This window comes from Notothenia rossii (genome assembly GCF_949606895.1).
Source record: "Notothenia rossii genome assembly, chromosome: 10".
Lineage (NCBI taxonomy): Eukaryota > Metazoa > Chordata > Actinopteri > Perciformes > Nototheniidae > Notothenia > Notothenia rossii.
This window is the reverse complement of record NC_136908.1, coordinates 13,491,476-13,506,598: the sequence shown is the minus strand read 5'-3', so window position 1 is coordinate 13,506,598 and position 15,123 is coordinate 13,491,476. Positions and strand designations below refer to the sequence as shown.

The 15,123-nt window shown below is 40.4% G+C and overlaps 1 protein-coding gene across 37 annotated transcripts in view; it reads left to right on the top strand.

The window, feature by feature from the left end:
* The first annotated feature begins 688 nt into the window (after positions 1-688).
* clasp2 (cytoplasmic linker associated protein 2) overlaps positions 689-15,123 on the top strand; it is a 69,905-nt gene continuing 55,470 nt past the window's right edge. For 29 of the 37 annotated variants that reach the window (XM_079653480.1, XM_079653474.1, XM_079653479.1 and 26 more), the window contains exons 1-5: positions 690-1,588; positions 7,856-7,934; positions 11,843-11,946; positions 12,695-12,786; positions 14,841-14,916. In XM_079653480.1, coding sequence (XP_079509606.1) covers positions 1,391-1,588; positions 7,856-7,934; positions 11,843-11,946; positions 12,695-12,786; positions 14,841-14,916 — 549 coding nt within the window. In that variant the 5' untranslated portion in view covers positions 690-1,390. Of the gene's footprint in view, positions 1,589-7,855; positions 7,935-11,842; positions 11,947-12,694; positions 12,787-14,840; positions 14,917-15,123 lie in introns of all 37 variants that reach the window. The other 8 variants (XM_079653484.1, XM_079653489.1, XM_079653488.1 and 5 more) reach the window with 2 other exon arrangements.

Here is a 15,123-nt window from a genome sequence, read left to right as displayed (position 1 = left end):
TCTAGTGTGAGATTATTTTCTCCTATAACCCAGTGGTTGCTGGGTTACATTCACCTTGGTTTTACAGCTGGTAAATGTGGGGCCTATTTTAATTCATTTACGTACATTTGTTTAAATATATTAATTAAAATGTGTCTTGTTAGTTTGTAAATGTATCTTAGGATCACAATACTTTTGTATACATCAATATAACAAATATGTTGATTATGTTTTGATATAGAAAATAGGCTAACTAAAGCAAGTTCAAATACATGTAGTTAATTAAGAAGTAAAATATTAGCCTCTGGAGTAGATGTATATTGTAGCAGAAAATGTAACAACTCAAAATGTTCTTTATTTTACTTAGTTACTTCCCACCACAGTGCTGCAATATAAGAGTACTTTATAGTAAACTGCGGCAAACTGAATGCTGCAACAGCGCTGAGCCGCTAGATGTCACCCAGGGGCCGTGTAGGCTGCAGACACACCCACACACAGTGCGGTCTGTCTCATTCATGATTTTATTAGACAAAACATTAAACATCTAGCAATAACTATTGAAAACATATAATTTGACTTAGTATGAGTGTCTTCTTACTGTTTAAGCACATTGCACTCCACAGTACTCTTCATGATTCTTCATTTTTGATCAGGCATGTTACTGGCTAGCTGTGCGGTGCCTGAGGACCCCTCTGATCGTTTATCGGTTTCAGTCACCGACCGGTAGCCGCGAGCTTTCAGCGCCACTAAACGGGTTTAGCGGCAGCAGCGATTATTCCTGGACTAAAGAGAAAACAGTACTGCAGGACTGGAGTTGAGCAACTATTGTTGAAGTTTGATGCAACTTTACCGCTAAAAGAGTACACAACAGACCGCTCTGAGGACTCTTCAGCCCGTGGTCATGGACTAAAGAGCGGAGCCAGGCGTCCGGCCTGCGGATCATAACGTTAGCTGCCCGGCTAGCGGATGGGAAGCTCTACCCTTGTTTGGGTCGCTGTGCTAACTGGCTACGTGCTATCTTTGTTAGCATAACAATTAGCCAAGCTTGTTTTGATGTTGGCATATTGAAGAAACCTGCTGTGTGCAACTACAATTACACATTTCTGGAACTTTCTCTAAGTTTTAAATGAACCTTCGCAGCTAATGTTGCACAATAAGTAAGCTAGCAAGCTAACGTAAAGTCTTTGTCATACAAAGTATAGTTTTTTTTGGCAGAGATGATTTGTGGGATTAAATAATCTCTCTTCGTTTTTTTTTAAGGATTGCAGGCTGATCTTCAATCATAAAGTAAACACAATCCAGACTGCACAGTCTCTCTGCCCCTCCACTGTCTTTTACACCCCGTCCCACCGACCACTGTCTTCTATCTTCGGCTGGCTTCAGTGGCTGGCCACACGGACCTGAGTGCCCAATGGAGGACCATGACAATATGGACTATTTTTACCAGCAGTTAGTGCAGAAAGATGTTAGCCGCAGGTTGCAGGTGGGTCAGGACCTCATTGACTACCTGAATGATCCGGACCGCTCCTCGGACGTGGAGCAGGACAAACCCCGGCTCGATAAAACCATCGACGAGCTGGCAGGATGGGTGAACTCCAGCAATTTCAAGGTGAGAAATCTTGGCCTGTCAACACATCGGGGTATTGCAGTGTCACTGCAGCAGCCAGCCCCTCGTGTTGTTTATTAATACTTGTCCACTAGTTTAGCTTGTGAGCTGCAAAAAGGTTTAAGATGTTACAAACTCTAACAGAGATAATGGATTTCAAACGGGCTGTCATCACCTAATGGTATAAAGATGGATATTTAATTACAATTCTTTAAGCCAGATATTTTAAACGGGTTGCCACTTTTTCTTATCAGCCAAGACAGAGGAAACACATATTATTTTCATTTTTTTTAATTCAGTATATAATCTTAGAAAATCTATAAAAACGGAAGGCTTTGTGTTTATCTGTGTCACCCTAGTAGTATTTCTGGATCACAATAGGCAGACATATTTAAATGCAACCCCAGTGACAGAGTTGGACGTTTGCAGGGCATTCCTGTGGTTTGTCGGAGTTTATATGGTTGTATTGGCTGAGACTGTGTGTCTGTGTTGAGGACCCATTGTCAGGACTGTAGACTACTGTAGCCCTGGATGCGAGGATGGGGGAGGGGTCAGCAGACTCATTGTTGTACCCGATGCTTTCTCTCCATCCTTTGCTCTCTCTCTCTTACAGACACATATTTTCAATCTCCCTTTTTGCCGTTTCATATTTTTTCATATTGCTGTTTCATGCTCTGTTTGTGTGTGACGGCCTTGTCTACACGCTTTGCCATATCTCAGAAATGCAGGAATGTGACATTTTTGCCAAGGTATCACAAAGATCCAGTCAAAACAGTCTGAAATCCTTTTTCAAAGCGTGCTGAAATTTGACTTTTAAATATCATTTTGCTTTGATTAAATGATATGCACTGAGATGCAGAAATCAGTAAGACTCGAAGAGTGTGAAAATGTTGCGTTACAGAAGCATCCTCTTCAGTGTTTCCCCTACCATTGTCTTTGAGGTGCGCTGTGCCCTGCCAACGGAGCCCCGCGCCCCCCCCTGAAATTCAAAAACATATATGTTTTATATATATATAGCTCCAAATTGCAACTAATCTATATCTACTGTCACTTTTCACATTGAACATGTGCTCGTGTACCAGGAGTCTAGCACCAGGAGTCTAGTACCAGGAGTCTAGGAGCAGTGGGCAGCTATTGTACAGCGCCCGGGGAGCAATGGGGGGGAAGGGGGTTCTCCGGTGCCTTGCTCAAGGGCACCACGGCAGGGCCCAGGAGGTGAACTGGGACTCCTAGTTTATTAAATAAACTAAACGCTTTCATTTTAAGTTGTGAGTTTAGTGTATTTGACCCTAAGAAACACTGATGCATTAATCAATAAAAATAATCCACAAACAGCTCCTCTCTCTGCTCCAGAGGATTTAAAATAAGTGTAAATAAGAGCAGTGTTTCCCCCCAAAGCAGTAAACCTAGGGGAAACACTGCTCTTTTAGTCTCGTTCCAGGGGTATAAAAATGTTCCTGAAACTTGTTTGTCCTTTTGTTGACATACGCCTTTTAAATTGAACTTGCTACCCATTCCTATCCACCATGTGTGATGTGAACCTTTGCCACCTCTTACATCTGCCTACCAAGGGTTTCATCTCTAGCTGTAACAAGCCAAAGCATCCCTTTGTTCAGATTTGCTGTGATGACACATACAGTAACTTGAGCTCAATGTCTGGCAGTGATGAGCCAGTGAGTTGTGATCCCCAGAGTCCCTCGCACAGCAGGCTTTTAGTGATGCTTATTGGCGCCCTGTCAGCCAGAAGGACAGAAGAGTTGGCTATAAGCAAGATGCTGAGTCAGCACAGAGAGAGGGATTAATGGAGAGATGATGCAGAGTTGAAATGTGGGGGAGAATCAAAGAGTTGAAAAAAATGGAGGGCTAAATGGGGCAAAGGAAAACACCAGTCAGGACTCTTAAATAGATTCAATGTTCGTGGAAGGCGACTGTCGCATCCAAGTTCCTCTTTTGGGTATGGATACAAATCGTCCCATGGCCCTGTTTCACTTGTTTGTCCTTGTCTGGGTCTTTTTTTAACAATGGATCCATTACACCTTCTCCTTTCTTTCCTCAATCAATAGATAGGACTGTAGATTCCACTCTCACTGCATCACAGAGGCCTCAGCGCTCCTGTGAGGGACGTAAACAGAGGGATTAATATTGCATGCTGCTTTTATGGGCGGCAGAAACGACTGAACACTGACTTTATTGATCGAGGGTTGATACTGCTACCAGGCTGGCTTCACGAAACACTCTGATCCTTGTGGTTTTGCTCAAATAAAGAGTATAAAATATGCTTCATAATGTTTAACTCAATTTTTGATACAGTATTTATCACAGTTCAGGGTTTACGGTACAATACACACAGGCTCAAGTCTTATTTCAGTATTTAAAGATTAAATATATTCACCGCAGTGATAATATATTATGTTATTTCTCTTTCAATCAATGTATCTATTTTTATGTTAGCCTGCTTTTCCTGTAAACTCAACTCCCCCTGCAGATGTTTCCCTGTATAAACCTTCGAGTGAAGATACTTGATTGCTGATTTTTAGATGTTTTTATTTGCTTTATTATCAGTAGAATAATAGTTAAAAGACAAAGTCCAGCTTTATTTGTAATAACCCTCAGTAATGTTGGGCACCTCTCTTTGTGGAGAGTTGTGTTTATTATAAATCAAATGTAACTGGGTTAATATGGCAATAAAATGTCCTAATATTTAATCTGGCACTACTAGTATCATCTCCACATTTTGCCATTGCTTTGTAACACGAAAATATGTTCTAACATCGATTTACCAACTCCACAGTCCCGCAGCTTAAGCAGGGATTTGAACTAAGAAAGGCTTCCATTCACTCTGGAATAAGCCATATAGCGGACTACCAACATTTGTATTTTTTGCAATCTATAAGAATGCAAAATAATAGTTATTTATTAACAAATTGAGTTATGTTGTTGTTATGATTAATCACAGAGCTTGTGGTTACATCCCCTAATAACTTATTCAGTCCAACCAACAGTCTATTTTTTCACCTTTGCATCATAATGAGAGCATTTTGCTGCCATGGCAGAGGTATTCACACTAAATGTGGCTGTGAGAACTTTGGACCTTTTTAAATCACTTAAAGCCTTTCTAGAATCCAGAGTAAACCTGAACATGGTATGTGAATTACCCGGCTAAGCCAACATACGCTCCAACCTTATTCTTCACAAAGAACCATTCATACTGGACTAAATATTTACCCTTTTGTCCTGAGCATACCTCAGTCACACTGATGTTTTGAAGATTGCCCTCTAAAGATACTTTGGTTAGGTAGACCCACCCACCTCCGCTTGCCCTATGTTTGAAATATTTGGGGTGATGCCCAAGTGCTTATTTTGCCTCCCACCTCTTCTTTCCTCCATAATTCCCTCCTGAACTTTAGTCATATTGTTTTTACAGCAGGAAAAATCTGCCCCCTCAGTCTCTTTTGATGCCGACCCATGTCTTCCTGTCAAAGGTAGAGAACATGCACAGCCTCTTCTATCTCCTCCTCTGCCTCTCTCCGAGGGAAGATGCCATATGGTTGTGGGTGCCAAGCTTGTTGGGGTGCTGGGTGGAGGAGGGGAGGCCGCGAGCTACTTCCTGCCTGCACTGTTTCTCCTCCCTCCCCCTAAATTAGGTCAGGATTACAGAGTCATCATTAGTCGCATTCACACCGCAGTACTTTTCCCACAAAGGTTCATCAGAACTCTTTAGTTCTCATGAACTAAGTACAGATCGCGTTCACACCGGAATAAGTCCCTGGGGGAGGATTAGGCAAATGAAGCCGCTGACGTCACTTCTTCTTCTTCTGCTTTGGGTTTACTGGCAGGCCGCAAACAACTTCACGGCGTATACTGCCACCCGAAGTCCCCGGAGTTAGGGACTGGCTTCAGTAGAAGCTGCTGGGACTCCCAGCAGCTTCTACTGAAGCCTTCCGAGTAAATCGCCAGAACGCCGACACCTCCTCATCTCCACCGCTCCCATGTTTTCTTTTGTGTTGCCATAAGTTAGTCTCTCTACGTTTGTGCGATGGGATAATGCTAATGCTAATGCGAGGATAATAAAATGGCGGCTTGACAAAACTTTCTGGGAGTTTTACGGGGCGTGGTTTGCATTCCGCCCAGCCAATCAGACATAGGAACCTCTTTCTCCCACGAAAGTCCCTGCTCTCTAGCAGGGGGTAAAAGGGGGTAAAAAAGGTTCTCATGAACTAATTTTAGTTCCGGCTCTTTTTGGTGTGAACGCGACATCGGAACTAAAGTGGGAAAACGCGGCTATAGTGACCTGGAGCTCATGTTTCTTCTCCAGGTGATTTTTGTTTTCTGTGGTATTGCTTGGCCTTCGTCCCTGCATTTCTTCCTCATCGCCCCCATCCTCCCCCCTTTTGTTTTTGTGGTTACCTGGCTTTGCTCTTCAGTCTTCCCTTTGACTAAAATAGGGAAAAAACTGCAGCCTTACTCCCGACTTATGGAAGAGGAGTCTGGAGAGAAATGCTTAATGGATTTTCTTTTTGGACTGCTCAGTTTTACTGCGGTGCTGCCAACACAAGCATTCCAGGAGCACAGCGCAGTGTGGGATGTGATCCTAATCAGAAACACAGTGGAAAACTCAGCTTTACCACAAGACAAAAAGTCCAGTGTACCTTCCCCCTAAAAATCACATCATGAGCCAGTGGTGATAGACAGGAGAGATGATTAAGTGTCTTGAGTTAGGGTCGTCATGCATTATTTATGTATTCTAAACTCTACAGTTGCTTAAGTAAGGAGATATTATGTTAGTTTCTGATCGGTTTTCTTTGGTTGTTAATTAGAGCAACGGTTGTCTAACTCTGAGACTGTGGGCCTCCTCTCAGACAAAGCTTGGAAAAAAGGCGCCCCCTCAAACCCCCATAGTTTACTTTCTTGGATTTGCTCAATTCCTGGATGCCTTTGAGATCATGATTATGTTATTTGATCCCATAGGCACTCAACAATTCAGCCAATATATATATTACTGTTTGATAAAACCTCCGACTGCTCCAGATACTTTAAAAAGGGGTCTGCCATAAGAAATGACTACGTTTATGACTCTGAGAAAGTGGAGATAATGGTAAAATTCCCCCAAACCAAATGTCAAACATTTCGGTGTTACATATAATTGCCTGTCTTACACCTTTTAAAAAAGTACTATGCCTTTATCCATAAACACATATTAAACCTCAGTAAATTGCACTACTTCAGAACGCTGGTATGAAAAACCTGAACTGAGGAATCCACTGTGATTTGAGCTGACTCGGGTATCTGCACTTATTAATATTGTGATAAAAAGTGGTTGTGTATTGTGTCAGATCAGTTCAGGGGTGGTCTTTGGATGTTATGTTTTTGTATTTTATTTTTGGCATTTCATTTCAACATAAAAGGTGGATGGAGTTGCTCAATGTATATATTGTACACTCACTGTACAATATATACTCTATAAATACAATGTAAGGCTTTGTACACTTCAATGTTTACAAACATATTACACTGTCACAGTCTTAGTATCAAATTCCTGGTACAGTTCCCGTTTTTAAAAACAAACTATAATTCACTGTTGCCATCCTCTGATGGGTACAGTACTAGTTTCTCACACTACAAGGCTCCAGATATCTGAGATTTGGGGGCTGAAATCTTTTTTCAAAAAGCTGTCTGCAGACTGACCGGCCTACATCTTAAAAAGGAGACAAGGAGAGACTTGATTCCTTAAACATGACAGCATGAAAATTCTCAGACTCTGCTGTTTGAGTCAGCAAACCTCAGGAGAAAGTTTGATTCAGCATTTCTTTGTATCTATATAAGGTGCCAAGAGATACAGAAGTATCCGCTGTCATAACTCCAGACTATAGAGCACATTCTTTCCTCTGGCTCAGACTCTTATCTCATCCTTCAAACTACAGAAGCAGTTTTGTCTCCTTTTTTGTTTTTCTTGTTAAATAACTTGGAACTTTACCTGCATTGTGTTGCAGCAACTTGTGTTTTACAATGAATATAAATAATCTTTGAATATTGGACACTGAAACATGAAGACTTTAAATGTTGTTTAAACCTCTGCATGAGAGCCTTATTTTATTTTCAGCCAATTTGTCCTAATTTGACTGCTGCCACTAGGGTGAATGTGTAGGCAGACAGGGACTCAGGTCGGGAAACAAATGTGTTTGTTGACATGATAAATACAAGAGACTGCTATTAAATATTATTGTGTGAGGCTCACTATAACATTTGTCTTTGTTCCACTCTGTTGTGTAGGTGGCGCTGCTGGGAATAGACATCTGCGGTGCCTTTGTGGACCGGCTGGGAGAGCGGTTCAGAGGATACCTGTGCACAGGTGAGACATCTATCCCACTCCCACCCTGAATGAAACTATTCATCATGTCTCTGTATTTGTATCACATTCAAAGTGTTCGAATCTGATAATTCTCAAACCAATAAGTAGATGGCGATTCGTTTAATAAATAATCAAGCTCAAGGTTATTGTATTGTTTCAAAAAATTGTTGACCTACCATTTTGTCTTTCACTTCCCCTTTGTGGTTCCTCTGAGACAGACCAGCAGCAGCGGCTCTAAAGCCTGGCACCACCTCCTCTCTGCCATACAGTACACCCTCTGCTCTCTATATTTAGGCTCTAAATTGTCTGCCATGCTGTAGCTCAGTCTATTACACACCAAAACCACACCTCACATTTATATGACCTCATACACTGAATCTTGTATCCAATTTCATGCTCTCCCTCTCTGAGTGAGTGAGTGAGTGTGTCTGTGTTCTGTCTGTGCCAGCCCTTGCGTGTGCCCTCTGAAGGTGTCCCCTGCTGTCTTTGTCAGGCAGACTGGTTCTCGTCACCAACAATCACACTCAATCCTGCAGATCACCTCTGAGTTGACTGGACCTGTCACACAGAGAAAAAGTCCACACACACACACACACACACACACACACACACACACACACACACACACACACACACACACACACACACACACACACACACACACACACACACACACACTCTATTTGGCTCACTGTCTTTACCAAAGCCTTAGCCCTGTGTGAGTGTGTTATAGAAGTGTGTGTTTCAGATTGATGGTAAAAACATCTCTGAGCCTCTGCTGCCTCTGGAATCTCCCTCCCTCCCTCCGACTTCCATCTCTCCTTTCCTGTGCTCTCTCTCCTTCCCCCTGCACTCAGCCACCCTCCTCACACACTCACACACTCACACACACACACACACACACACACACACACACACACACACACACACACACACACACACACACACACACACACACACACACACACACACACACACACACACACACACACACACACACACACACACACACACACACACACACACACACACACACACACACACACACACACACACACACACACTCGGAGGCTAGGAGGATGAGATCATTGACACTGAGCAATCGTATTGATCTACAGGACTGAGTCAGGGCTGCTGCCATCACACCGTATGTGTTCACTTTGGCACTGTGCGGTCGGGCTGTAAGAAGTGTGATTCTTTTTAACGTTTGATGCTTCTAAGATTTTTGAATGAGGATTTACTTTTCTGTCCTCGTGTTGTATTAATACAAAATATAATCTAAATCCTCAATTTGAATACATCTGATTAAATTAGTGTGTTTTTATTTTGTATCAAACAATTTATTTTTGAAAGGCTAAACACCCCCAAAGATGTGTTGGATAACACATGAATTTAAATACAATTAGACATTTTTTTTTTCAATAGATTTAGAGTTTTGACTTTATTAGAAATGTGAGTTACAGACACTCTATTTGTAGAAGTAGATTCTCCTTGGACTCTGTCTCTACAATTCAAAGTATAACACTAATATAATTTGTGTATCTTTTATCTGCAACTATGCAGAACCATGAGTTTAAACTAATGCTGTCAAAATTATCGCGTTAACGGCGGTAATTAATTTTTTGAATGAACTGCGTTAAAAATATTTACCGCATTTAACGCATGTGCAGAATGGCCCGCCCCATACATTCCACCAGTGGCAGAGCTGGGGTAGGCTACAGCCATACCAAGAAATGGCTTAGCCCCACCTTAGTCCCACCATGAAAAATGATGTTAAAGTAAGCAAAATAAAGTCCGCCAACTCGCGCCGAGTAAATTGCACAGACAGCAGTTAGTAAGATTGATTTCAGTACCCACTTGTCTGGAAATACCGAAGACTAGAAGCGGTTTTGAAGACTTTTGTCACGTAGTGATCGTCTTCTCAATAGAACATCTTTCATAATGTCTTCTGGCCAATCAGAATCAAGATAACGGCGTGGTGTTGTTGCGGGAAGTCCTGACGGAGAATACTTTTGCGGTAGTGCATCTCTATATAGGCCTACATCGATACAACATTACGTGTTGATAGAAATCAACACGTAATGAAATAAGACCCCACGGTTTGATGATTGATAGGTGTGTGGGCTGTCTTTCATTTTGACACACAGAACAATGTTATAATAAACATACATACTGTATGTTAAATGGATATATCCGCCTTCTTTCATTTATCTTTCCATTCCCACAACAATATAAATAAAGAAATGGCATATTTTGGACATAGTTCGAATGGTGATTAATCATGATTAATTAATTTTTAAGCTGTGATTAATCTGATTAATATTTTTAATCATTTGACAGCCCTAGTTTAAACATAATAAATATAAATAGATTTCAAATCTTAATGTTAACGTCAAAAGCTCGGAACTATTTGCTACAGCCCTGAGAAAAGTGAAATACTCATATCACAAAAAGAAGTGCTTTTCACTTCACAAGAATGTCTTGTTTCTAAGTGATGAATCAAAACATAGTGACGTAAGGGGCCCGGCAGCTGTGGGCCACTTTGATCGCCCTGTTGGAAAAAGATTAAGCAACATGCCACACACCAGCAAATTGTGTTCGCTGTATGTGTGTCTGTGTGTGTGTTTTCATGCTTACTACAGCAGATGATGTTGTGTGCAACAATGCCCCCCTGTCATGTTTTATGTTTGAGGGTATTGTCCTTGTTGCCAACGCAACCAGCTGTTATGGCAACATAATGTACGCGCACACACACGCACCGCAGGAAAGGAGAGGTGACGTCACTCCCTTCGCTGAAGCTTCAGACTAGGATTGGTATGTGTGTGTGTGGGTGGTCATGCCCTTCTGTGTGTATTGTTATTATCTCATTCATGGCGCTGATGTCAAAGGGAGGTTTTGGGTTTGATGTAACTCAGAACGTTTTGGCATTTGATAAAAAAAGGAAAAGATTCACCAGATTTGACATTTTTTGATTTTCCAACAGGGTTATGGAAAAGGACAACCGTTGCATGTTGTTCATTTTAGACTTTTTGAATTAAATAATAATAAGCTTGGGCAATTTAATAGCTTTTGGACCTCGATGTCAGTGTATGGCAGAGAGGAATAAGATGTATCTGAGGATATTGACATTATTTAGGAACAAATAGTTGATTTTCATCATTTTATGGAATGTTTTGCTAATGGGAAATACTTAATAACACCATCTTTCATAAAAACAGACTTCCAACAGTCTCTTCACTTAATATTATATTTATAATGTTCACCTTAATATGATCTTCAGATTAAAAACTGTCGAGTAGCTGTTTATCAGATATTAAAGCTACAAAAACACTTGAAGCTGAGGGCTCTCTGCCAGCTCAGTTTGAAATTGCACAGAGGATTATAATAACCATCTGAAGCATTTTGTGTTATTGCCAAAATCTGTACATTTCAGTGCCAGCATCTAAAGGCTCTTACTCTTAATTCTGTACAGCGCACGTCACTGTGTTACATAGACCGAGTCACTGGAGCAGTTGTGTGTTAGATAAAGTGGAAGTGACACGAGAGCATTTGATGATATGACACTATTTTAGTCACGGTCCATTTCTCATGTCCTATACTCTTTGCTCTGGTCTTATCAGAGCCTTGGTGTTGATGTTGGTATTGCTCAAGCCTTTACATTTCAATGTGTTTTATGTCATCTTTCACACAATCGCATACTGTAGCTAATGAGAAACACATACAGTATGTTTGTGTGTTAACATGTTTTAAGAGTACTCCACATGGGGGCAGTGTCTATTTGTTGTCCTTTGTCTTTGCTTGTCTCAGTTTCATGTGTTGCATCACGTTCCCTGTACTTCATGTAAATAGTACACTTTTTAAACTGCAATTTTTATTTATTAACTTTTATTAACCCTTTCTGCCTGTAGTTCTTCCAGCTCTGGTGGACCGGCTGGGCGATGGGAAGGACCAGGTCAGGGAGAACAGCCAAGCTCTTATCCTGCGCTGTATGGAGCAGAGTGCCTCGCCCATGGTGAGAAACACACACTCAATCACTCACTCACTCACAAATGTTTACGTCATATCAACACATATAATATTTTATGGACAAGGCATTCAAACACAACTTAGGAGAAATGTAGATGTTGATCCTTAAAAAGTCTCAGGACTGTTGATGTGTTTCAAGTTCAGTGACTGACAGTAGACGCTGATTAGCAAATGTTAAAAACCGTATTGCATTGTGTTCGGCTGCTTACTGTTAAAGGACTCTTTCTTTCAAAATTGGCCACAAATGGTATTTATATATTCCTTTTTTTAAAAAAAAAAAAAAAAAAAACATAGGTTCAAAAACTATAATATATTTTTTTGACTAATGTTCGTTTCTGCATGTTCCTGCTGATGCTTATGTAAGCATTATATTATGCAGCTGATTTTGGAAGTCGAAATAAGGAGTTATCTCTACAACATTTAAGCTTCAGATAAACTAGTGATTCCAGTTTTCAGGAAGAATGCACTATTGAGACGAAAAACCGACAGCAGATAAATCACAGCCACCTCATTAAATTACATCATTAAATGTTCACTTCAGAGGAGCTCTGTGTTTGGGCTCCCTCGTCTGGGTGTTAAAGGAATTACACTTCTACATCTCCACTCTGCTCTGTGTTGGCTACACAGAGCACACTAGCTGTGAAATCTGCTCTACCCCCCGATGAGCTGCCTTGCAGAAACTTCCACTTCTCGTTCTTTCAGTCAATCTCTCCCTTTTTCTCTCTCTCCTTCAGTTCGTTTGGGAAAGGCTACTTCCTGGTTTTAAACACAAGAACTTCCGCAGTCGAGAAGGAATCTGCCTCTGTCTCATTGCCACGCTCAGCACGTGAGTAACTTCCCCCTCGCCACCGTATCACTTCCAGGGTGAAATGTGAAAGAAAACACTGGACATTTTAAAGCTATTAAATGCATGCATATGTATTCTTATCAGGTGGGCAGCTCACACATTACTCTAAACCAACTCATTGATTTATTAATGATATACTGAAGTTATTTTATGACAGAGAGTTTGCTATCTTAACCCTATACTCAGGATTGACCAATAATCTTTTAATGCCTAATAGAAAAATGGTTGAAAAACACCCATCATGTGTTTTACTTGCGGAAAAGCCTAAGTTACTAATCCTTAGGTCACATGTCATGGCCATTTCCACTGATCATAATTCCATTGTTGAGGTATACTAAAATAGAAAAATACTGTGCAATTTTCCAAACTCACATTGGTTTCGCATACAGCATCTCTGTAAAGTATGTGTATTCAGCAGTATTCACTTTCTCCACTAAACGGCTCGCTGCAGCTCCTCCTCCCCCCCCCCCCCCCCCTTACTACTTTGAGGGTTTTGACTCTGCACACCGTTTACATGCAGAAAAACATTCATAACACACAAGGGGACGGGTAATAACCGGAAAAGCATGACATGTGACCTTTAAAGAAAGATGTTGCAAAGTTAAACATTTTTATATAAAACAAAGGATCTGCAGAGACCCATCAGTTATATATTTTATAACCTTTATTTATTTTTAAACCTTTTATGCTCTTAACCTTTTTTTTTTTTTTATATATTGCCATATTTTATCCAATACGCTCCTTTAGATATCTTTTTACTTATTTTTCCTTATAGATTTGTGAAGCACGTTGAGATGACGTTTGTCTTTAAAGTGTGCTATATAAATCAAATGTATTATTATTATTATTATTATTATATAATGCATTGAGAAGGTACTGATCACATTATAAAAATCAAATAGATATTTTGCTTTCCTGATCTTGCACCTCCATTAGGCTTTAGTGCTCACACACAGTTTAGTTGCCCCGGGCTACCTTTAGTGCCCTGCCTTGCTGTATTGATGCCATACTTCTTCAGTTTGAATTAACTCATGTGTTGTTATTACTACTCTCCATGAGCATACCTTATTTGTTTGTTAAAGGAATACACGCAGTCTGTCTCCGGGAATAATCTTCTTAACTGTTTGAGGACTGCAGAGTTGGCCTACGTGTTTTGTCATGTCACGTTAACAACCTTAAAGTCACCTCATCGTCGTTTTCAGAGATTAAAGAAATCTGGTTTCGATTCACCCCGGCCTGAACTCTTACACAGTCTCACGCTCAGCTGTCAGGCCTGATGGAGGACTCTCTTCTCTACATTTAATTTGTACAGGACTTTATCTTACTGCTATGTTCCAAAGAAAATATCCCAGCTTAATATGAGATGTTTTTCCACTAGTCACAGGGGGTTACATAAATCACATCCTCGAAGATAAATAAAAAAAGACTAATTAAAATTGGCTTGTTGGTTAATCTACACACATGTTTTTCCAAGATGAATAATTTCTTCTAATACATCATGACTTTGAAATGGTCGTTATTAATGTCACATGGTTAGTTGTTTTTGGGCAGTTTGTACTCCCTAACGACCTGCATTCTGTAAGAAAATGGTTATATATGTATATTTTAGTTATTTTTCTTATACTTCCATACCGGTTAGGTGTATTTTTTTGCTTGCTTAATTTGCTCTAAATTCCTTTCGAATTGTTGTGATTTATTTGTTGTTAAATGATGAAGATACTGTTAATTGGCTCGTGTTATCTCAGGTTGCAGGGCTTTAACCTCTCTCAGCCACCATAAATAAATACAAGTTGTTATAAAAAAAGTAAAATATAAACAGCTGTCTGCTCAATTTATCCCAGAAGTCATACATTCTATTCACACTTGACACCTGGCTTTCTAAAATTCAGCCTCCCTCTTGAGAATAAAAGCAATTCCATATTCCTGTAAATGTCAAATGAATAATGCGCAAGCTTTAATACGGCAGGTATTTCATCCTTGCTTTAACTTCATGAATAAATATAACTATTTTCATTTCCTTGTCTCCCTCTCAGGTATGGAGCCCAGCCATTGAGCCTCAGTAAACTGGTTCCTCATCTCTGCACGTTGACTGGAGACCAGAACCCACAGGTAAGAGACGCATCACTTCAGCATTATAATTAGGGGTGTAACGCTTCACAAACATTTCGGTTCGGTACGTAGTGTAACTCGGTTTTTAGCTCACGATTCGGTACGTTTTTTCGGTACAGCTGAAAAAATGATCACAAAACATAAAATATTTGTTGGGGTTTTTTAGTTATTATTAAACTGTGAATAATGTATTCACTCAAATAAATA